At 38.0% G+C, this 26,173-nt stretch overlaps 2 protein-coding genes across 2 annotated transcripts in view; one reads left to right on the forward strand and one right to left on the reverse strand.

Annotated features, from left to right (window-relative positions):
- PPM1E (protein phosphatase, Mg2+/Mn2+ dependent 1E) overlaps positions 1-26,173 on the reverse strand; it is a 217,200-nt gene that overhangs the window by 67,295 nt on the left and 123,732 nt on the right. The window lies entirely within an intron of this gene.
- On the forward strand, positions 16,964-19,318 carry LOC147352683 (GTP cyclohydrolase 1). Its single transcript, XM_086360642.1, has one exon. It carries the CDS (start codon positions 18,397-18,399, stop codon positions 19,144-19,146), a length of 750 nt encoding a protein of 249 aa, XP_086216768.1. The 5' UTR covers positions 16,964-18,396; the 3' UTR covers positions 19,147-19,318.

The raw sequence follows: 26,173 nt of genomic DNA on the forward strand, positions 1-26,173 counted from the left end.
CAAAGTGATTCCATTATACAAATACCCCATCCTTTTTCAAATTCTTTTCCCATTTAGGTTATTACAGAATATTGAGCAGAGTTTCCTGTGCTATACAGTAGGTACTTGTTGGTTATCTATTTTAAAATATAGTAATATGTACATGTCAATCTCAAACTCCCAATCTATCCCTCCTCCCATCCTTCCCCTAGCCCGGAGAACAACAAGTTCGTTCTCTAAGTCTGTGAGTCTGTTTCTGTTTTATAAATAGATTCATTTGTATAATTTTTTAAAGATTCTGCATATGAAGAATATCATATGATACTTGTCTATCTCTGTCTTACCTTACTTAGTTAAGATAATCTCCAGGTCTACCCATGCTGCTGCAAATGTCATTATTTCATTCATTTTATGGCTGAGTAGTAGTCCACTGTATACCTGTACGACATCTTCTTTATCCATACATGTTGAAGGACAATTAGGTAGCTTACTGGTGGCTCAGGTGGTAAAGAATCCGCCTGCAATGCAGGAGACCTGGGTTTGATCCCTGGGTTGGGAAGATCCCCTGGAGAAGGGAATAGGGCTACCCACTCCAGTATTGTGGCCTGTATAGTCCATGGGGTCACAAAGAGTCAGACACGATTGAGCGACTTTCATTTCACATGCCTTGGCTATTGTAAACAGTGCTCATTGGAGTGCATATATCTTTTTGAACCATGTTTTTCTCTAAATATATGCCCAGGAGTGGGATTGCTGGATCATATGGTAATATCCAACATATCACTGTAAAATCCAATGCTGTAAAACTTTCACCCTAGATTTTCTTCTAGGAGTTTTACTGTTTTAGGTCTCACATTTCAGTCTTTGATTCATTTCGATTAAACCTTTGCATATGGTGTTAGGTAGGGGTCCAACTTCATTCTTTTGTATGTGGATTGGAGAAGGCAATGGTAACCCACTCCAGTACTCTTGCCTGGAAAATCCCATGGACGGAGGAGCCTGGTAGTTTGTAGTCCATAGGGTTGCTAAGAGTTGGACACGACTGAGTGACTTCACTTTGACTTTTCACTTTCATGCATTGGAGAAGGAAATGGCAACCCACTCCAGTGTCTTGCCTGGAGAATCCCAGGGACAAGCGAGCCTGATGGGCTGCCATCTATGGGGTCACACAGAGTCGGACACGACTGAAGGGACTTAGCAGCAGCAGCAGCCAGTTTTCCCAACATTATTTGTTGCAAAGACTGTCCTTTGCCTATTGAATGGTCATGGCACCCTTTCCAGAAATAATTTCACCATATATGTGAAGGTTTATTTCTTGGCTCTCTATACTATTCCATTGTTCTTTATACCTGTCTTAGGCAAGTATACACACAGTTTTGATTATTGAAGCATTACAGTGTGTTTATAATCAGGAATGGTGAGTTTGATTTTGCTCTTTCTGCCTCCAAGATTGTTTTAGCTATTTGGGAACCCTTTAGATTCCACATGAGTTTTAGGATAGGTTTTTCTATTTCTGCAAAACACATAATTGGGATTTTGATAGGAATAGCATTGAATCTATTTCACTTTGGGGAGAAATCTTAACAGTATTACATATTCTAATCCACAAACATGGAATTTCTTCCCATGTGCATGTTTTCTTTAATTTCTTTCAACAATGTTTTGTAGTTTGTTGTAAGTCTTTAACCCCTTTAGTTAAATTAATTCCTCGTACTTTATTCTTTTTGATCCTATTGAGGACAGAACTGCTTTTGTAATTTCCTTTTCATATTGTTTACATATAGAAACACAACTGATTTTTATGTATTGACTTAGTATCCTGCTACTCTGCAGAATGCATTTAGTAAGTTGATGTGTTTTGTGCATGTGTGTTGTAACCTTTAGGGTTTTCTACATATAAGCTCATATCATCTATAAACAGATCGTTTTAGTTCTACATTTCCAATCTGAATGCCATTTCTTTTTCTTGTCTAATTGCTCTGACTAGAACATTGAGTATTACGCTGAACAGAAGTAGTGAAAGTGAGAAGTACTATTTTGATTAGAAACAGTGATAGCTCTGCTCTTATTTATGGCTCAGTTAGAATGCTTGGAGTCTTAAAGATACCAACATCTCAGTTTACTTAGATAAAACTTTTGATCCCAGGACTATAGCTTATAAAAAACAATGTCTTTTCTATTTTATCTAGATTTAGATTTTGAATTTGAGAAGCAAAGATCATACCTGAATCCAAATCTTTGAAAGTATCTAAAGAAATGTTTCTTAGTTTTTCAGAAGGCTGCATTTTAAAAGTGTGTTTTATTTGTAAAAGGTCATTTTAGGAAATTTATGGTAGGTAAAAAGCACCAAACTAAAATTATAAATTAAATATAAGTCATAATGAGATAGTATAGCATTAAATCTAGCTTTACATCAAAGAGGATTTCTTTCTACTTGACACAAATTCCACTCATCTAAATAATCTCTACCTGATAAAGGAATATGCCCTTAGGAATTCTACCAGTTAAATAGTTCAATTTCTGAAGGAACTATTTTTAAATAAGGCTTAAATATACACCAAAACCCCAACACAGTTGGCAGCTTCAGAGAAGCTTAATTACCCTTATTCTCTTAACCATCCAAAGAAACCAATCCAGTGACTACCACAGTACTTATTACCTGCTGTGAGCACAGTCAAATGGATTCCCCACTGTTAAATTCAGAAAATAAACTAGGGAAGAAGAAAAAAAGAAAAAAAATAGGAATGCTCATGGGGGAAGTAACAAAATACAGCAACCAGGGACAAAATGAAAATCTCAGCCAGGCTTTTGATACTGAGAAAGACCTGAGAAATCATTTTCAGGAATTATATGAAAAACATCTAGGAAAATACCTTTGTTCATAGTGGCACAATCTGAATTTGAAATTATCTGATAAGCTCAATAAATGAAAACTTAAAAAAAAGACGGTCTTAAAACTTTTTTTTGGCAGAAGAACCTATAATAGCACAAAGCATGTGTTATTTTCATAATGAGAATAAGAAATAATTGGCAGTAGACACTGGAGCAGAGGTTAAATTCATTTTGCTTTTCAGCTATAGCTTCCCTTCTGAAGTCACCATAAAATTGGTTCTGTGCTGTTTAAGTTAAACCAAGAGTAGTGGCATCAAGCTGAACGAATCTGACTGCAGAGAGCTACTGTCTGTTTTACAACGGTTTTTGGAAAAAATGTCTCCTTAATGGAAATGCTGAATTATAACCTTAACCATAGCAACACCTCAGGAAAAATTATCATAGAAGTAATGGACTGAAAGAAATAAGAGAACAGGTGTTATATTTAAAAAGTGCTATAATTCTCTAGCTAGAAAAACTAGTATCAACAAATAGACAACAACAATGGCAACAATTACAGCGATAAGAATGAACTCTAGGTTTCACCAGAAAAAAAATCTTATCAAGGGTAAACTTTTATTTCCAGTGAATACAGATAGTTCTTACTATAAGGAATCTCTGTTAACTAATTAGTGATAATATCATATCATATATTTGTATGGTACTTTACAAAAGGTTTTCACATATATTATCTTGGTTATCCTTATCAAATCCTATGGCGTATGCACAATAGATATTAAAGCATAAAATCATAAAATTGGAAGGAAGCATAGATTATGTAGTCAAATTTCAATTTACAAGTAGGACTTCTTTCTATAGTTCTATAACATCTGATTAGTTAGATCCTGCTATAATTTATTTCAGTTCAGTTCAGTTCAGTCACTCAGTTGTGTCCGACTCTTTGCGACCCCATGAATTGCAGCACGCCAGGCCTCCCTGTCCATCACCAACTCCCGGAGTTCACTCAAACTCACGTCCATTGAGTCGGTGATGCCATCCAGCCATCTCATCCTCTGTCGTCCCCTTCTCCTCCTGCCCCCAATCCCTCCCAGCATCAGAGTCTTTTCCGATGAGTCAACTCTTCGCATGAGGTGGCCAAAGTACTGGAGTTTCAGCTTTAGCATCATTCCTTCCAAAGAACACCCAGGACTGATCTCCTTCACAATGGACTGGTTGGATCTCCTTGCAGTCCAAGGGACTGTGAAGAGTCTTCTCCATCACCACAGTTCAAAAGCATTAATTCTTTGGTGCTCAGCTTTCTTCACAGTCCAACTCTCATATCCATACATGACTACTGGAAAAAACCATAGCCTTGACTAGACAGACCTTTGGTGGCAAAGTAATGTCTCTGCTTTTGAATATGCTATCTAGGTTGGTCATAACTTTCCTTCCAAGGAGTAAGCGTCTTTTAATTTCATGGCTGCAGTCACCATCTGCAGTGATTTTGGAGCCCCCAAAAAACAAAGCCTGACACTGTTTCCACTGTTTCCCCATCTATTTGCCATGAAGGGATAGGACCAGATGCCATGATCTTCATTTTCTGAATGCTGAGCTTTAAGTCAACTTTTTCACTCTCCTCTTTCACTTTCCTCAAGAGGCTTTTTAGTTCCTTTTCACTTTCTGCCATAAGGGTGGTGTCATCTGCATAACTGAGGTTACTGACATTTCTCCCGGCAATCTTGATTCCAGCTTTTGCCTCTTCCAGCCCAGGGTTCCTCATGATGTACTCTGCATAGAAGTTAAATAAGCAGGGTGACAAAATACAGCCTTGACATACTCCTTTTCCTATTTGGAACCAGTCTGTTGTTCCATGTCGAGTTCTAACTGTTGCTTCCTGACCTGCATACAAATTTTTCAAGAGGCAGATCAGGTGGTCTGGTGTTCCCATCTCTTTCAGAATTTTCCACAGTTTATTGTGATCCACACAGTCAAAGGCTTTGGCATAGTCAATAAAGCAGAAATAGATGTTTTTCTGGAACTCTCTTGCTTTTTCCATGATTCAGCAGATGTTGGCAATTTGATCTCTGGTTCCTCTTCCTTTTCTAAAACCAGCTTGAACATCAGGAGGTTCACAGTTCACGTATTACTGAAGCCGGTCTTGGAGAATTGTAAGCATTACCTTACTAGCGTGTGAGATGAGTGCAATTGTGCAGTAGTTTGAGCATTCTTTGGCATTGCCTTTCTTTGGGATTGGAATGAAAACTGACCTTTTCCAGTCCTGTGGCCACTGCTGAGTTTTCCAAATTGGCTGGCATATTGAGTGCAGCACTTTCACAGCATCATCTCTCAGGATTTGAAAGAGCTCTACTGGAATTCCATCACCCCCACTAGCTTTGTTTGTAGTGATGCTTTCTAAGGCCCACTTGACTTCACATTCCAGGATGTCTGGCTCTAGGTGAGTGATCACACCATCTTGTTTATCTGGGTCGTGAAGATCTTTTTTGTACAGTTCTTCTGTGTATTCTTGCCACCTCTTAATATCTTCTGCTTCTGTTAGGTCCGTACCACTTCTGTCCTTTATTGAGCCCATATTTGCATGAAATGTCCCCTTGGTATCTCTAATTTTCTTGAAGAGATCTCTAGTCTTTTCCATTCTGTTGTTTTCCTCTATTTCTTTGCACTGATCGCTGAGGAAGGCTTTCTTATCTCTTCTTGCTATTCTTTGGAACTCTGCATTCAGATGCTTATATCTTTCCTTTTCTCCTTTGCTTTTCACTTCTCTTCTTTTCACAGCTATTTCTAAGGCCTCCCCAGACAGCCATTTTGCTTTTTTGCATTGCTTTTCCATGGGGATGGTCTTGATCCCTGTCTCCTATACAATGTCATGAACCTCAGTCCATAGTTCATTAGGCACTCTATCTATCAGATCTAGTCCCTTAAATCTATTTCTCACTTCCACTGTATAATCATATGGGATTTGATTTAGGTCATACCTGAATGGTCTAGTGGTTTTCCCTACTTTCTTCAATTTAAGTCTGAATTTGGTAATAAGTTCATGATCTGAGCTACAGGCAGCTCCCAGTCTTGTTTTTGCTGACTGTGTAGAGCTTCTCCATCTTTGGCTGCAAAGAATATAATCAATCTGATTTCGGTGTTAACCATCTGGTGATGTCCATGTGTAGAGTCTTCTCCTATGTTGTTGGAAGAGGGTGTTTGCTATGACCAGTGCGTTCTCTTGGCAAAACTCTATTAGCCTTTGCCCTGCTTCATTCCGTATTCCAAGGCCAAATTTGTCTGTTACTCCAGGTGTTTCTTGACTTCCTACTTTTGCATTCCAGTCCCCTGTAATGAAAAGGACATCTTTTTTGGGTGTTAGTTCTAAAATGTCTTGTAGGTCTTCATAGAACCGTTCAACTTCAGCTTCTTCAGCATTACTGGTGGGGCATAGACTTGGATTACTGTGATACTGAATGGTTTGCCTTGGAAACGAACAGAGATCATTCTGTCGTTTTTGAGATTGCATCCAGGTACTGCATTTCCGGCTCTTTTGTTGACCATGATGGCTACTCCATTTCTTCTGAGGGATTCCTGCCCGCAGTAGTAGATATGATGGTCATCTGAGTTGAATTCACCCATTCCAGACCATTTCAGTTTGCTGATTCCTAGAATGTTGACTTTCACTCTTGCCATCTCCTGTTTGACCACTTCTAATTTACCTTGATTCATGGACCTAACATTCCAGGTTCCTATGCAATACTGCTCTTTACAGCATCGGACCTTGCTTCTATCACCAGTCACATCCACAACTGGGTATTGTTTTTGCTTTGGCTCCATCCCTTCATTCTTTCTGGAGTTATTTCTCCACTGACCTCCAGTAGCATATCCAGTAGCATAATTTATTTAGTCACAGAGAATCATCAAAGACTTAGGAAGACCGAACAAGGCTTAACTGAGTATTTCCTTAAACAGGATCAGGTAAATGGGGAATAGAAAATTCTGCCTTTATCAGTTACTTTCTGTTTATTTATAATTTATTATGTGCCAGGCATTGTCTTTATGTATATGATCTCATTTAATCCCTAACTGATGTGAAAAGCTGACTCACTGGAAAAGACCCTGAGGCTGGGAATGAACGATTGAAAGCAAAAGAAGAGGGCAGCAGGGGATGAGATGGTCAGATAGCATCACCGAGTAAATGGACACTAATTTCAGCAACTCCGGGAGAGAATGAAGAACAGAGAAGTCTGGCATGCTGCGGTCCAGGGGGTTGCAAAGAGTCAGACATGACTCAGCGACTGAACAAAAACAATCGCTCAAACAGTCTGTAGGGAGCAGCTCAGTTCAGTTCAGTCGTTCAGTCATGTCCAACTCTTTGTGACCCCATGAATTGCAGCACGCCAGGCCTCCCTGCCCATCACCAACTCCCGGAGTTCACCCAGACTCACGTCCATCGAGTCAGTGATGCCATCCAGCCATCTCATCCTCTGTCGTCCCCTTCTCCTCCTGCCCCCAATCCCTCCCAGCATCAGAGTCTTTTCCGATGAGTCAACTCTTCGCATGAGGTGGCCAAAGTACTGGAGTTTCAGCTTTAGCATCATTCCTTCCAAAGAAATCCCAGGGCTGATCTCCTTCACAACGGACTGGTTGGATCTCCTTGCAGTCCAAGGGACTCTCAAGAGTCTTCTCCAACACCACAGTTCAAAAGCATTAATTCTTTGGCACTCAGCCTTCTTCACAGTCCAACTCGAACATCCATACATGACCACAGGAAAAACCATAGCCTTGACTAGACAGACCTTTGGTGGCAAAGTAATGTCTCTGCTTTTGAATATGCTATCTAGGTTGGTCATAACTTTCCTTGTAAGGAGTAAGCGTCTTTTAATTTCATGGCTGCAGTCACCATCTGCAGTGATTTAAGGAGCAGCTATTAACTGCCTAAATAGAATATTTTGCTAGAAACTATTTTTTCCCAAACTATTTAATGGCCTTTAAAAATCTGTTTAAATAGAACATGTCTGAGAATGCATGTTGAATAGTAGGCATAGCTGAAGATATGATTATTCCCATTTTATAGATAAGAAAAATGAGTTAAGTGAATCAGTCAGAAAAGTAATGGGGGCAGAAACTAGAATACAAATCTTTAATCCACTAGTCCAATATTAATTGTTTCCTAATGCAAAGTAAGTCAACTACAATGCATTTTAATAGAGATAAACATTTTGAAAGTCCCTTGAATTTACAACAGAAATAAAACTATTTGGGGTAATAATAGTGTTTAATACAGCCAACTCTTAGTTTAGAGAGAGTTATAAGGATATAAAGATCAGGACTTTTCAAATTAACAAACTAGTGACCATACATGATCAATGTAGTCTTTGGTCACTGCAACTATTGATACGATATACTTGTGGCTTACAACAAAATCAGACACAAACAGAAAAGCCTGCCTCACTGTTCTTTCTCTTTCCCTCTATCCTCTCCTCTCTTTCTCATATACACACACCACAAAATGACAACAGCCTAAAATGCTAAGCAGTGATAACCATGGAAGACAAGAAGAAATGTCAAAAATCTATATTTAAATTAACCTTGCCACAGATTATGTGCTGAGTCTATGTAAAAATCACAGCTTTCTCAAAAAATCAGGCTTTGTTCACAAAACTTTCTCAAAAATCAGGTTTTGTCCACATGTTATATCAAAATCTGTTCAACTCACCACATCAAATTAATATAACTTATCACTGGTAATATTAACCTTGACCCCTTGGTTAAGACAGTGTTTGCAGGTTTCCCAGTATAATTTGGAAGTGAGTCAGCCCTGAAGTCAGGGACAGTTAACTCTCATAGTCTCACTTCTTGGAAAAGAGGACTTCACTTCTGTGTATTCTTCTAAAAAATATCTATAACCCCAGTCGAGTCATTTAGAAAACATTAATCAGATTAATTCAATTGAAGAACATTCCATAAAACATCTGGCCAGAATTCCTTAAGACGGTCAAGGTCATAGGAAACAAGGAAAGACTTAACAACTGTTGTACACCAGAACAGACCAAGGAGCCATGAAGATTAAATGCAATAAGATATCTTGGAAAGGGGCCTAGAATAAAAAAGGGACACTAGCAGAAAAACTATGACATCCAAATTAAATCTGAAGCTTAGTTAATAACAATGTACCAATGCTGGTTTCTTAGTTTGGTACAAGATGCTATGGTAATATAAGATGTAAACATTAGGGGAAACTGGTTAAGAGGTAGATGGGAATATTATCCTAACAGCTTTTTGTAAATCTAAAATTACTCAAAACAAACAAGTTTATTTTTTTTAAAAATCTGCCCAAGGTTACATACTTATACACTCATTCATTTCCTCACTGACCATTTCTCATTTCTACTCTTTCTTCGGTCCATCCCAGCCATAGCAGCCTCCTTGGTATTTCTTAAACATACGAATCATGCGCTCGTTTCAGGCCCTTTGTTCTTTGCATCATTTTTTCTGCTTGGAATGACCTTTCAGATATTCATATGGCTCATACCCTGACTTTAAGTCTCTGTCAAATGTAACACTATTATAGAGGATTTTCTAACCCACTTTGTATGAAAAAACAGTTCCTTACTGTTTTTATTACTTATTTGTGAATACATCGTCTGTCCACAGGGGCACAGTCAGTTTTGTTCACTGCTTTTATCTCCATCACTTAGAAGAACAGTACCTAAAAGCAACTTTTAAAATCCTTCAGGGATATCTGCATCTTAACAGGAACAAAACCTTAAATCAAAGGAATGAACCTCTTGTGTTATAATTTTAGATATCATAATAAACAAGTAGAAGTATTTAAAAGTAGAACAGTCTTCAAAACACCCCTTGGACTAGTTCTAAGGCTCACACTATTCTTTAGCACATAAGGAGTGGCTAAAGGTTATCCCCTGTTCTTGTATTACAATGAAAATTGAGGGAAGAAATGTAGAGAGACTTCTTTAAATTAATAGGATCAGAGCCAAAACAGGAAATTAAAGCTACCTTTCTGAATATGAACAGTACGAAGAGGATACCCTTAAATAAACAAGTTTGAAACAGTGATATTTTTAAATATGAAGAAGGGCTCATAACTAAAAGTAATTTCTCAGATTTGTTAGGAGCATGTTATTCAACATGGTGCCAGATTTTATTATATTCTGAAATGTCTTTAATTATACTAAAATTAAATCTTTAATTTCAGATTTCAATTTGGATGACCAAAGCCTAAGAGCTAGTTTTAGTTCAGACGTTCATATCAAAAATCTACCTGTTTCTAATGAACATTGTGCAGCATCTGCCATGGCATCTCATCGGCACCTACAGCTAAGCATCACAAACTCAAAGTGTTCTTGCGTCAGCAAGCCAACTGCCTCCACTATATCACGTTCCTCCTCTCTGCCAAACTGTTTATGCATCAGGCTAGGTTTCTAAAAATGAACTAAAATGGTTCTCAGAAACAAAACCTATTTTATTACAATTAAAGTCCAAGATGCAATACAGCTCAGGCTAACTCAAGGTATCAAGATAGCTGGAATTACTAATAAAGCTCTGCCAGCACACATATTTCTGTTTTAAGTTATTAATATGAGAAAAGCTTTAACGAGTGAGGAATCATTCATTTATTCAGCTAATATTTACTAAGTGCCTGCAAAACATCATAGAATGATCCCTTTTTGTCCTATGGGGCATAGAAAAATATATAACCCAGAGACCACCCTTCAGTAGTTTACAGTCCATTCAAATAATTAAAACTTTATTCCACTTTACATGTCTTTCCTATACAGTACTTGTACAGGCTTGGCAGGTATTATCATCTCCATTTGCCAGAATAAAAAAATTCAGTTGGAAGTGGTTAAGAATCTGGCAAAGGGCAAGTAATAGGATGGTATAATCATAACCTATAGGAGACCTATAGGAGATTAGAGGAGGTGGAAATTACTTCTAGCAAGGGTACTCATCTTTTTTCTTACTGACTGGTGTAGTTTTACACTTTGAATCTGATTTACAGGCTTAATCTTCAACACTTAATTGTGCCCCCAAACATACACCATTACCCTTCTCCCAAATTATCTGCCTGTTTAGAAGAAATTGCCAGCTCATAGAACAAGATTAAAAGCATTGGCTTGGAATCTGGAATAAAATCTGTGTTCTGATACTTACTGCCTATGTAACCTTAAACAAGCCACTTAAACTCCTAAGCTTTTTATTTTTCTGTAAAATGGGCACATTACTTAGCATTCAGGGCAGCTGTGAGAATTAAAGGGCATAACTGACACATAGTACTTATTATTACAGAGCCACACTATTTAGCAGGATGCCTGGATTAGAGTAAAAATTTAAGAATGATAACATTATTTCATTTCCGGGGTTTCTACAGTGGCAACTGTGTGAGATTTTACTATCAACTATTAATTCATCCTTTCTCATCCTCTACACTTAGTTGATGACTAGGTCAAGAAATGTTATTGAAGATGTTCTGTGCTCTGCCACTCCATCAATCAAACCTCTTCTTCTGGACACGCCATCATAGCTTTTATCAATAGATGTAATCATCTTACTTGTTTTGGTTTATTGTCTAGCCTCCTCCTTTAGAATGGAAAGTCAGTGAAAGCATTATCATCTATACTCACTGCCTATCCATTGTTGTTGTTGTTCCATCACTCAGCTATGCCCGACTCTTTGCGACCCCATGGACTGCAGCACACTAGGCTTCCCTGCCCTTTGTATCTCCTGGAGCTTGCTCAAACTCATGTCCATTGAATCAGTGATGCCATCCAACCATCTCATCCTCTGTCGTCCCCTTCTCCTCCTGCCTTCAATCTTTCCCAGCATCAGGGCCTTTTCCAATGAGTTGGCTCCTTGCATCAGGTGGCCAAAGTATTGGAGCTTCAGCTTCAGCATCTCCCTCCAATGAATATTCAGGGTTGATTTCCTTTACCACTGACTGGTTGGATCTCCTTGCAGTCCAAGGGACTCTCAAGAGTCTTCTTCAACACCACAGTTCAGTTCAAAGGCATCAGTTCTTCGGCACTCAGCCTTCTTTATGGTCCAACTCTCACATCCATACATGACCACTGGAAAAACCACAGCTTTGACTGTATGGACCTTTGTTGGCAAAGTGACATCTCTGCTTTGTAATATGCTGTCTAGGTTGGTCATAACTTTTCTTCCAAGGAGCAAACGTCCTTTAATTTCATGGCTGCAATCACTGTCGGCAGGGATTTTGGAGCCCAAGAAAATAAAGTCTGTTGCTGTTTCTATTTTCCCCCCATCTATTTGCCACAAAGTAATGGGATCAGATGCCATAATCTTGGTTTTCTGAATGCTGAGTTTTAAGCCAGTTTTTTCGCCCTCCTCTTTTACTTTCATCAAGAGGCTCTTTAATTCTTCACTTTCTGCCATAAGGGTGGTATCATCTGCATATCTGAGGTTATTATTGATATTTCTTCTGGCAATCTCGATTCCAGCCTGAGCTTCATCCAGCCCAGCATTTCGCATGATGTATTCTGCATATAAGTTAAATAAGCAGGATGACAATATACAGCCTTGACGTACTCTTCCAAATTTTGAACCAGCCCATTGTTCCACGTCTGGTTCTAACTGCTGCTTCTTGACCTGTATACAGATTTCTCAGGAGGCAGGTAAGGTGGTCTGGTATTCTCATCTCTTTCAAAATTTTCCACAGTTTGTTGTGATCCACACAATCAAAGGCTTTAGTATAGTCAGTGAAGCGGAAGTTTTTCTAGAATTCTCTTCCTTTTTCTATTATCCAACAGATGTTGGCAAGTTGATCTCTGGTTCCTCTGCCTTTTCTAAACCCAGCTTGTACATCTGGAAGAACTGAAATATTTGTTGACTGGATGAATGAATGAATAGGACTTGGTCTCTTCTCTTGAGAATGTTAGAGACTTCTAGGGAGGATACCCTAGTTAGATAATCTTAATAGAAAATTAAGACAGACTTGCATGTTAGATGTAATAGAAATCTGAAAGATGGCTAGGACAGTTTCCTGTTGGAGGTGACACCTCTTAGCTTTTTAAAACATATTTTGTTTAATTTCTTAAGTTCAGCTTGTTCTTTTCCTCAAGGAAAAAAACCCCCAACAAAGTCCAAAAAAACCCAAAAGTGCCAACTATATTTATTCAAAATTTATAATGTTCTAGGCACTATTTGGGGCACTTCCCTGGTGGCTCAGTGGTAAAGAATCTGTGTGCTAATGCAGGAGGCGTGGTTTTGATCCCTTGGAAAAGGAAATGGAAACCCACTCCAGCATTCTTGCCTGGGAAATCCCATGGGTAGAGGAGCCTGGCGGCCTAGAGTTCATGGGATTGCAAAAGAGTCAGACATGACTTAGCGACTAATAACAACAGGCACTGTTTGTAGTGCTTTCCAATTAATAACTCATTTAAACTTCAAAACAATTCTATGAGATAGATACTACGATAGCTCAAGAAACTGAAGCACAGAAATAGAAGTAACTTGTCAAAAGTCACATGATTCAAAACTGGGCATTTTGCTTTTTATCACTTCAATAAACTGTCTCTCAAAATCAACGGAAATACATTTTTAATGGAAGAACACAAAAGTAGTTTTATAAGGAGATTTTTCTTCTGTAAGGAATGAATTAATACTGTTAATTATTAACCTAACTCCTCAATAAAATATTAACAAATTTTATTTTAAAAAGCATAAAAAGAATTACACGCAAAGACAAACTGGGATTTATCTCAGGTATGTGAGGTTCATTTAACATTTGAAGATCAATGTAATCTATCACACCAACATGATAACATGATCATATCAACAGATGCAGAAAAAGCACTTAACAAAATCCAATATCCATTCATAATAAAAGCTCTTGTAAACTAGGAATAGAGGGAAAATTCCTCAATTTGATAGAGAATAACTAAGAAAAACCTACACCTCTAACATCAGACTTTAGATCAGGTACAAGCAAGCATGTTTCCTCTCACCACTCCTCTTCAATATCTCCCTGGAAGTCCTTGTTAATGCAGCAAGGTAAGAAAACAAAGTAAAAGGTATACAGAGTGGGAAGATACAAAAGTACCTAGCTATAGGCCACTCATTTTCTGAAAAATGGTAAGTTCTTTCTTATACAGTGCTGTTTTCACTCTGTAATAATTCTGCAATTCAAATTTTCCATATTATTTCTTTATCTCAATATAGTCTCTAAAGAGGAATGCTTATTTTAAATATTATGTAAATGGAATTTTTAGTACATACTCAGTCTCATTTTCTGATTCCTCCTCCTGTTTCTGATTCTAAACATTGTAGTACCCCAGGGGTCAGTCCTTGAACCTCTACTATTGTCTACATTTACCTCAACTTGTATTATCTACCGTATCTCAACTTGTAGCTTTAAACACCACTATTTCTTCATGACTCTCTAATATTTACTTCTAGCCCAAACATCTAAACCCAGGCCTCTATTTCCTCTTGTTTACTCAATAACTTAACTTGGAAGTCTAATAGATGTTCTGAACTTAGAATGACTGAAGTCAAATTCCTGACCCCCAGTCCCCAAACCTGATCCTCCCATGATCTTCCCAATTTCTGCAAACTGCAACTCTATTTATTGATAAAAGTCTTTAAGTCACTTTTGACTTCTCTTTCTCAGCCCTAACATGAGCAGATACAGGTGACTTTTCTTCAAAATATACCCATATTGTGACCATTTCTCACCATCACAACATCTATCACTCTAGTCCATCTTCTGCGATAGCTGAATAGCTGGAATCTGCATCCACTCAAACTTACAGTCTATTTCCCACACTGTAACCAAACAGATCAAACTTCAAACCAAAGTAACACCCCAAAGAAATGAATTCAGGCAAGAATCATTAATGGATATCTGCATCAATAAATAATATTATGGCATTGTGATTATATAAGTAAATATGCTTATTTTTAAGGATGAAGTGTTGTATATGCAACTTTCAAATGGCTCAGCAAAAACAGATAGATGGACAGACACAGATAAAACAATAAAGGCAAAAGGTTAACAGCTGCTGAAACCAACAGGTGGGCAAATGGATACTCATACGATTTTTTTCAACTGTTTTGAATGTTTGGAAAATTTCATTAAAAATTTGGGCTGGTGGCTCAGTGGTAAAGAATCCACCTGCCAATGCAGGAGACATGGGTTGGATCCCTGGATCCAGGGAAATCCCACATGCCACAGAGCAGCTAAGCCCGTGCACCACAACTACTGAGCCTGTGCTCTAGAGCCCAGGAATTGCAACTACTGAAGCCCTAGAGCCCGGTACTCTGTGACAAAAGAAGGTACCGCAATAAGAAGCCCGCACCACAACTAGAGAGGAGCCTCCGCTCTCCTCCACTAGAGAAACACCTGCTCAGCAACCAAGACCCAGCACAGCCAAAAGTGAATAAACAAAATATATTTTTTAATTAGGGAAGAAAAATATTTCAAGTCAAATTATGTCTCACTCAAAACCCGATGGCTTCCCATTATATTCAAAGTCAAGTCAAAGTTCTCACAATGGTGTACAATGCCCTGAGTAATTTGGGTCTGTCCCCCAACCACAACTCTTAGCCCTAACTCTCTCCACTACTCACTCCTTTACACCTGTTTCTCAAACGTACCAGGCACTTCTCCATCTGAAGGAAGTATACACACCCTCACTCCATGTGAGACACAACTCGACCTTAACCCTATATTATGCAGCAGTCTCTTCTTCAATCCTTTGTGCTTTCTATGACCCTTACTTTCCTTTATTTTTCCCCATAAATATATCCTACCTTATATATTATATATTTGTCTGTTTTTGTTCATTGGCTAGTCCCCCAGAGTGGTGCCTCTCCATGAAGGTCAGGACTGTTCACTTCTACCCCTAGTACAAAGGACAATACCTAGCACAGAGTAGCAAAATAACTAATATTTGTTACGTGAAGGGAAAAAATGAATATCAAAAAAGGGGCAGCATAAATCGTTTTTTATTATTAATTTAAATGAACATCCATGAAGAGAACTATATTACAAAATCTCCAGTGAAAAACGAGATAGAGGAAACCACATATTTTTCCTTAGAAATAAATCCATTATCTCCACCCTTATGCTTTTCATGCGTTAGCAGTTTTCATGATGAAAAATAAAAATTCTCAGAGTTAGGTTCATAAACTGAAACTCATATTGAAACATTCATGGTTATTTCATGTATAAAAGATCACTTTTATACAAAAAATTTATAGCTTAAAAAACTAGAGTAAAAATTTATGATCCTGAAAAATAAAATTTCAAAATAACAACCTAACTTGGGCAATTGTGGAGTAAAATAACCAACTGATTCAGAATTATAAAATAAGCATATTTAATCCACTTATAAAAAAACTAACGGTGGCTTCCTATGAGAACTGAAGAGGCTGAATGACAAAGATTAGAGAAAGACATACTTTTTACTGTATACCAATTTGTATCTTTTGATTTTGTATCACATGTAATCAGTTCAGTTCAGTCATTCAGTTGTGTCTGACTCTTTATGACCCCACCGACTGCAGCATGCCAGGCTTCTCTGTCGGTCACCAACTCCCAGAGCTTACTCAAACTCATGTCTATCGAGTCGGTGATGCCCTCCAACCATCTCATCTTCTGTCATCCCCTTCTCCTCCTGCCTTCAATCTTTCTCACCAACAGGGTTTTTTCCAGTGAGTCAGCTCTTCGCATTAGGTAGCCAAAGTATTGGAGTTTCAGCTTCAGCATCAGTCCTTCCAATGAATATTCAGGACTGATTTCCTTCAGGATGGACTGGTTGAATCTCCTTGCAGTGCAAGGGACTCTCAAGAGTCTTCTCCAACACAGTTCAAAAGCATCAATTCCTTGGCACTCAGCTATTTTTATAGTCCAACTCTCACATCCGTACATGACTACTGGAAAAACCAAAGCTTTGATTAGAAGGACCTTTGTGAACAAAGTAAGTCTCTGCTTTTTAATATGCTGTCTAGGTTGGTCATAGCTTTTATTCCAAGAAGCAAGCTCTTTTAATTTCATGGCTGCAGTCACCATCTTCAGGGATTTTGGAGCCCAAGAAAATAAAGTCTCTCACTGTTTCCATTGTTTCCCCATCTATTTGCCACGAAGTGATGGGACCAGATGCCATGATCTTAGTTTTCTGAATGCTGAGTGTTAAGTCAACTTTTTCACCCTCCTCTTTCATTAAGAGGCTCTTTAGTTCTTCTTTGCTTTCTGCCATAAGGGTGGTGTCATCTGCATATCTGAGGTTATTGATATTTCTCCCAGCAATCTTGATTCCAGCTTGTGCTTCATCTAGCCTGGCATTTCGCATGATGTTAAACTCTGCATATAAGTTAAATAATCAGGGTAATAACATACAGCCTTAATGTACTCCTTTCCCTATTTAGAACCAGTCTGTTGTTCCATGTCCATTTCTAACTGTTGTTTTTTGACCTGCATACAGATTTCTCAGGAGGCAGATCAGGTGGTCTGGTATTCCCATCTCTGTAAGAACTGTCCACAGTTTTTTGTGATCCACATAATCAAAGGCTTTAGAAAACTCAGCAGTGGCCACAGGACTGGAAAAAGTCAGTTTCATTCCAATCTCTAAGAAAGGCAATGCCAAAGAATATTTAAACTACCGCACAATTGCACTCATCTCACATGCTAGCACCCACTCCACTGTTCTTGCCTGGAGAATCCCAGGGACGGGGGAGCCTGGTAGGAGGCCATCTACGGGGCTGCACAGAGTCGGACACGACTGAAGCGACTTAGCAGCAGCAGCACATGCTAGCAGGGCAATGCTCAAAAATCTCCAAGTCAGGCTTCAACAGTGTGTGAACCGTGAACTTCCAGATGTTCAAACTGGATTTAGAAAAGGCAGAGAAACCAGAGATCAAATTGCCAACATCCGTTGGATCATCGAAAAAGCAAGAGAGTTCCAGAAAAACATCTACTTCTGTTTTATTGACTATGCCAAAGCCTTAGACTGTGTGGATCACAACAAACTGTGGAAAATCAGGTGTAATATTAAGCATAATTTTTATAAACATTGTATGTAAACTTCAACTTCTGGCATGAAATAAATACGTAGATTAACTCTTTCACTGAAAATAATTTAGAATATTATTTTAAAATCTTCTTTAACATATCCAGAAGTTAGGAAAAATTATGCAATATTCACACCAAAGAAACTAAGTCAAGGCAGAAGCCCCCAGAAGTAAAGTGAATACTGAAGCTAACTTTTGCCTTGAGGGCATTTGCCAACTGCCCTGGCTGATTTGGAGATCAGGGGACAAAGTGCTGAGTATTCCCAAGTAGGAATCTAGTTAATGATACCTTGATGAAGCAGGGACTTTTCAAACCAACACCTCACAGTAAAGGTAAACTTGGAAATGTCACCCTCCAAACTTCAAATGCTAGAAAAATCACTGGCTTTAAATCACAATGGATGGCTCGTCTGTTCCAGACTCGGAAAGTGTTGCTGACTCCAGGCCTATCTTCCTCAGGTGACTCGGGTCAGAGCCCACTCCCGGCCCAGGAAGTTCACTTGAAGTCCCTCACGCACCCGAGGGTCCTTCCGGAGCGGCAGCGACGGGTCCATGGAGAAGGGTCCGGGGCGGGTGACGCTGAAGTCGCGGGGCGCCAGGTGCAGCAATGGGTTCCTCGAAGGGGAGCCGCCGCGGCCCGGGCCAAGCCCGCCCGCCGAGAAGCCGCCGCGACCGGAGAGCAAGAGCGCCCAGCCGGCGGACGGCTGGAATGGCGAGCGGCCTCGCAGCGAGGAGGACAACGAGCTGAACCTCCCCAACCTGGCGGCCGCCTACTCGTCCATCCTGCGCTCGCTGGGAGAGGACCCCGAGCGGCAGGGGCTGATCAAGACGCCCTGGAGGGCGGCCACGGCCATGCAGTTCTTCACCAAAGGCTACCAGGAAACCATCTCAGATGTCCTAAATGATGCTATATTTGATGAAGACCATGATGAGATGGTGATTGTGAAGGACATAGACATGTTTTCCATGTGTGAACATCATCTAGTTCCTTTTGTTGGAAAGGTCCATATCGGTTATCTTCCTAACAAGCAAGTTCTTGGCCTCAGCAAACTTGCTCGGATTGTAGAAATCTACAGTAGAAGATTACAAGTTCAGGAGCGCCTTACGAAACAAATTGCCGTAGCAATCATAGAGGCCTTGCGACCTGCTGGAGTGGGGGTCGTGGTTGAAGCAACACACATGTGCATGGTAATGCGAGGAGTGCAGAAAATGAACAGCAGAACCGTGACGAGCACAATGTTGGGGGTGTTCCGGGAGGACCCGAAGACTCGGGAAGAGTTTCTGAGCCTCATCAAGAGCTGAGCCTCAGCTTGTGCCACGTGATTTTCAGATCGTGCAGCTAGAAGCGTTGTTTTGTCTGGTCTTAATTGTTTGTACATTCCACTTCCAGTTGTTACAGATGTGAACTCTCATCTTTGTCATTAATTGTATTTAATAATTATTTATAGCAAGTCAAATAAAAGTAATTAATTAAGGGGGAAAAAAAAAAAAAAAAGAAAAAAAAAATCACAATGGAGATGGGGAAAGAAATCCCCCCAGGGGTTCACAACCTCAGTGTGGCTCACACAAAAGATTGCAACCCGTATTCATACAATCTGTAAAGTCCAAGAAAGACCATGCTAAGAATTTAGTTGAAAGTTATTTTAGTCTGGTTAATACTCTTAGGACACCCAAGAGAAGCAGACTGAAAATGCTTTCTGGATAAATCCAAGCCTTATTTTAGGCTTCAAATAATTTTCCACAAAAAAATTTCAAGGGTAATTATAGCTCATAGTCAAAATTATAAAGTATACAAAGAAAGAAGACACCACAAGCAATAGTCAGTGGAAACAAAAGATAACAGAACTACAAACTCAGGTAAGTGAACTACCTATGTTCAGGCTATAAAATCAGTTTGTTTACTAAGAAATAAAAGACCTGAAAATTTAAGCAAAAGAAAAAAAAAGCAGATCCAAATAAAATCAAACCAAACATCTAGAAATTAAAAATATAAACTCAATGGATCAGACTAATAACAGAATAAATCCAGAGGAAATTAATACTAGTAAATTAGAATATAAACATGAAAAGAATTTTCCATAATGCAACACAGAGAAGCTAGAGATGAAAAACATAAGAGCATTCCTAGCCACAGCAATCAGACAAGAAATAAAAGGAATCCAATTGGAAGAAAAGAAGCAAAACTGTGACTGTCTGCAGATGCCTCTACACTATATGTAGAAAATCCTAAAGATGCCACCAAAATACTATTGCAATAAATGAATTCCATAAAGTTGCAGGATACAATATTAATACACAGAAATATATTGCATTTCTGAAGTGACTTAGCATAGCATACACTAATAATAAATTATCAGGAAAAAAAAATCAAGAAGACAATTCCATTTACAATTGCATCCAAAAGAATAAAATACCTAAGAATAAATTAGAGACTTGGACTCTGAAAACTGTAAAACGTTGATGAAAGAAATTAAAGACAACACAAACAAATGAAAAAATTGACTGTGCTCATGGATTGGAAGGATTATAGTTGTTAAAATCACTATATTATTCAAGACAACCTACAGATTCAATGCAATCCCTACCAAATACCAAGGGCATTTTTCATAGAACTAGAACAAAGAATCCTAACACCTGTATGGAAATGCAAAAGGTCCTGAATAGCCAAAGCAATGGCAGAAAAAAAGTTGGAGGCATCACGCTTCTTGATTTCAAACTATACTACAAAGCTAGACTCATCAGAACAGTATGATACTGGCATAAAAACAGACATATAGATCAATGGGACACAATAGAGAGCTCAGAAATATATATATAATGTATTACATTAACTATATAATGTAATTATGTTATTATAATTACATAATTATAATGTATTACATAATGTACATTATAGTTAATATACATTAACTATATAATGTAATACATTAACTTATATAGTTAATGTATTACAAAAAAGGCAAGAATATACAGTAGAGTAAAGGCAGCCTCTTCAATAAATGATGCTGGGAAAGCTAGATAGCTACATGCAAAAGAATCAAACCAAATAATTTTCTCACACCATATACAAAAATAAACTCAAATATGGATTCAAGATTTAAAATATAAGACCTGAAACAAAAAAAACTCCCAGAAGAAAACACACGCAGCATACTCTGTGACACTGGTCTCAACAACATTTTTTTTGGAACTGTCTCATTAGGCAAGGGAAGCAAAAGCAAAAATAAATGAGATGAAATCAAACTAAAAAGTTTTTGCACAGTGAAGGACATTATCAATAAAATGAAAAGGCAGCCTACTGAATGGGAAAAGATATTTGCAAATGATATATCCAATAAGGGGTTAATATTCAAAATACAAAGAACTCATACAACTCAACATTCAAAAAAAAAAATCTTGATTAGACAATGAACATGAATAGATATTTTTCCAAAGGCAACATACTGATGGTCAAAAGGCACATGAAAAGATGCTCAACATCACTAATAAACAAGGAAATGCAAATCAAACCACAGAGAGATACCACCTCACACCTGTCAGGACGGCTGTTATCAAAAAGGCCATAAATGACAAGTGTTCACAAGAATGTGGAGAAAGGGAATCTTCTTGTACTGTCTGGGGTTGTAAAGTGGTATAGCCACTATGGAAACAGTATGGAGCTTCCTCAAAAAATTAAAAAATAGAACTGCCGCAAGATTCAGCAATTTCACTTCTGGGTAGTCACCCTAAGAAAATAAAAACTAATTCAAAAAAATATATATGCACCTTAGTGTTCACTGAAGCATTATTTACAATAACTAAAACACAGAAGCAACCTAAATGTCTATCAATAGATAAATGGATAAAGCAGCTGTGGTTTATACAGGTACATACATACATGAGTGTACGCGCTCAGTGGCTTCAATCGTGTCCAGCTCTTTGTGACCCCATGGACTGTAGCCTGCCAGGCTCCTCTGTCCATGGGATTCTTCAGGTAAGAATACTGGAATAGGTTGCCACTTCCTTCCCCAGGGAATCTTTCCAACCTAGGGATCAAACGCACGTCTCTTGCATCTCCTGCATTGCTGGTGGATTCTTTACCCACTGAGCCACCTGGGAAGCCCCACATACATACATACAATGGAATACTACTCTGCCATAAAAAAATGAAACCTTGCCATTTGTGACAACATGGGTGGATCTAGAGGGTATTATGTTAAGTGAAGTAAATTAGTCACAGAAAGGCAGATACCATATGATCTAATTTATATGTGAAATCTAAAAAACAAAATAAACAAAGAAAAATGAAAACAGACTCATAGATACAGAGAAAGAAATGGGTGGTTGCCAAAGGAGTGGTAGATTAGCAAGGCGGGGGTAGGGGATTAGATGAATAGGTTAGGAAGTACAAACATTTAATTACAAAATGCATAAGTCACGAGGATGTAATTTACAGCATAAGGGATATGGTCAATAATACTGTAATAACTTTGTATGGGGACAGATGGTTACTAGACTTATTGTGGTAATCCCTCCATAATGCGTGCAAATGTCAAATCACTAGATGACATACCTAAAACTAACACAATATTGTACATCAACTGCATTTCAATTTTAAAAATATGAGAGTTAAGAGACATGAAAGATAAAAAGAACAGGTCTAACATTTAATTAGACTTCTAGAAGAGGAGAGGAAAAAAGGATAGAGGTACACTATTTGAAGATATAAAGAATGAGTATTGGTTCAGTATATATATGATTACTTTATAAGAAACTGCTTTATCTTTTTTCAAATTGGTTATTTCTGCCTTTTTACATCTTTTTAAAAAGTTTTATTCATTTTTTAATTCTCTTTTACATCCTTTCATCATTCTTTAAGCACCTTCTTACTTTCAGGTACAAGATGGTCTAGGATCATCTTTTATATCCTTTCCCCAGCTTGAAATCAGCAACTCTAGTCCCTTTTAGGGGATAACAGTATTTGGAAGCTTCTATTTTGGTACTAGCTATGCTCACTGATATTAAATTATCTAGAGGCATTCTCAATAGACATAGCTAGAGAATGTATGTATGAAAATATGTATATTTGTGGTAAACATATACACATACACACATTTCATCTCTGTTTCTATGTGTGTGTGTATCTCCACAGATACAGAAAACCATGTGTTCACAATGATAATCTCTAATTTCAACTTAATACCACAAGCCCATTCTAGGTTTCTTCCTTTCTATATATGTAACTCTATTCCAATAATAAGAAACTTGGTTCCTGTTATCCTTAATGTATTTACTTCCTATTATCGTTAATATACCCTGAACATGAACAGTCTTCCATTCGTAATCAATTCCCCATCATCCCACCCCCACTATGCTCTCCTTGCCATGCTTGAACACCAACGCCCCTCACTTGGTCAGAGCTACCTCTACTCTTTGCAAATACTCTCCTAACCCAAGTTCAGTCTCTATTACCCATAATATGATGACACTATTACCTTTCTACATGGAATCCCTGATCACTCTTTTCAGGCTCTTATATCCCCCACCATACCACCCACCACCGACCCCATCCCCTGCTTATGGATACCCTCTCCTTACCTCACTTGGGCTCTGACGCTCAATATCAGGATGCCCTCTCATGTGGATACCATCTTGACTTGATTCAAGCTCTCACAACCTGTGCCAAGATGCCTGCAATATGGACACCTTTCTCATCTTGTTTTGGCTTTGACATTCCACAATGGGACAGAGCTACTGCTTCCATGACCTCATGAAAACATCTTTTTCCCTATTCTACGCTACCCTCACACATAGATGTTCTCCTTACTCCATTTGGATCACCTCTCTACACGGATGCCCCCCCACCGATACACATACCCTCAATATCTGACATTAAAGTGCTCTTTTTACATGGATGTATCATGTAAAAAGCCTAGTATCATCCCTAGGCTCCAACAATCTGTTGGAAATGACACAGAGTATGTTCTCAGATTGTTGTGAACTTAAGCTAAAATTCAATATTTAAGAGATAACTAGAAAGTCACCATTTGTTTGAAAATTATATAATTTGCTTCCATAAGATCCATGGATCAAAATGTCATCAGAGTGGAAAAGAGACTATTTTGAACTAATGATAAGGAAAACACTACATATCAAAAATTTGTGGGACACAGTTAAAGCCACGCTTATAAGACATTTTTATCTCTAAATGGATACATTAGAAAAGAAAAAACGTCTTTAAAAATCAATGTTTTAAGCATTTATCTCAGAGAGTAAGATAAAGAACAGAAAACTGAATCAAAAAAGAAGGAAGAAAATAATGAGAAGAAACTAATGAATGAAAAAATAAACATACAACAATGAAAATCAACTAAGCTAATGAAAAGCCTAGTTTAAAAAAAAAAAAAGACTAATAAAATTAATCAACCCTGGTGTGGAAAAGAGAAATCATAAATTACTATAAGGCATGAAAATAGTATACTGTTATAAATCATACGGATTCAAAAATAACCAAAAGGGGGACTTCCCTGGTGGTCCAGTGGTTAAGAATCTGCCTGCCAATGCAGGGGACATGGGTTCAGGCCCTGATCCAGTAAGATCCCACATGCAGCGGAGCAACTAAGCCCGTGCGCCACAACTACTGAGCCTGTGCTCCCAGAGTCAGTGCTCTGCAACAAGAGAAGCCATGACAATGACAAGCACACAAGGCACTATAGGGTAGCCACTGCTCGCCGCAACTAGAAAAAAGCCTGCACGCCGACACGAAGACCCAGCGCAGCCAAAATAAATAAATAAATAAAAAGAACCAAAAGGATTTTAAGAAAAACCTGTGCTAATGAATTTTAAAATTTAAAATAAACTCTTAGAAAAACACAAACTATCAAAATTCTTATTAAGAAGAAACATATATCAAAATGAATCCACCACAGGTATACATGTGTTTCCCAGAGGATTCATTTTGATATATGGCAAAATCAATACAATATTGTAAAGTTAAAAAATAAAATAAAAAAGAAGAAACAGAATAAAAATTCTGAATAGACCTTTATATCTTAAAGAATTTGAATTCATAATTAAGACTTTTCCCATGACAGTCTAGTCCAGGTGGCTTCAACAATTAAATCTAACATTTATGGAAAAAAAAATAACACCAATCTTATACAACATATTCTAGAGAACAGAAAAAGAGGAAACAAATCTCAATTATCTTTATAAAGCAACCATAACTTAGATAGCAAAAATCTAAAAAAATTAGAAGACATTTAAAGAAAAGAAAATACAGTCTAATCTCCTAATTAATCTAGATGTAAAAGGCCAAGAGGAAATATTAGCAAACTAGATAATACATCATAGTTAAGTTAAAAATTATTCTAGAAAATAATATTGTTTAAAACTAGAAAATGAAAAAAAAAATAGAAAATCAATCTTCATGACTTTGGTATAGACAAAATTTTCTTCAACAGGACACACAAAACTCTAACTTTTAAGATCTGACACATCTGACTATATTACAGTGGTCCAGTGGTTAAGAATCCTCCTGCCAGGGGACACAGGTTCAATCCCAGGTCCGGGAGAATCCCATATGGTGCGGGGCAACTAAGCCCATGTGCCACAACTACTGAGCCGTGCACCACAACAAAGAGTAGCCCCTCTCGCTGCAACTAGAGAAAGCCTGCATGCAGCAACAAAGACCCAGCGCAGCCAAAATAATTTCAAAAATAAACTAAAAAATATTTTTTTTAAGAGTGAGAAGTAAGGACATGCAAACAAATCTTTTGAAAGAAGAGAAAAGTGTTACAAATAGTAATTAGAAGAAGGGCTTTTTAAGATGAGAGAGACTAAAGGGATATTTTTGACTATTGATAATAAAAGATCCAGTAAAAAAAAAAATGGAAAAGCTAAAGATGCAGAAGAGACAATAATCTATGGAATTACATCTCTAAGAAAGCAGAGACGTAATTTAGGTCACATGTAGAGGGGTCAGTCTTTGACAGGAGGATGGGAGGAAAAGATAGATGCAGATGAGCCTGTAGAATTGGCATTTGCAAGGAGAGGAAATTTTCATTGAATTGCTCCTATTTTCTCTATGAATTATTGAGGCAAGTTGCAGTAAGGAAGGAGAGGACATCAGGAAGTCTACACAGACAAAAATGTATGAAATAGAAAATAAAGACTGTAGAAGAGTGAACATACTAGAAAAAAATGAGTTAATGACTACTCTGTTGAGGTTGTTTATCATGATTTTCAGGGAACCCTCAAACCTGGTTATGGATCTTTCTTGAGCAATGCTCAGTTGTTTGTAAGTAGTAACAGAGAAAGTGGGGGCTAGAGTTTTGTTAGGAGGAAGGTA

The sequence above is a fragment of the Bos grunniens genome, chromosome 19 (genome assembly GCF_055505025.1).
Source record: "Bos grunniens cultivar Pamir isolate PY7600 chromosome 19, Bosgru_T2T1.0, whole genome shotgun sequence".
Classification (NCBI taxonomy): Eukaryota; Metazoa; Chordata; class Mammalia; order Artiodactyla; family Bovidae; genus Bos; species Bos grunniens.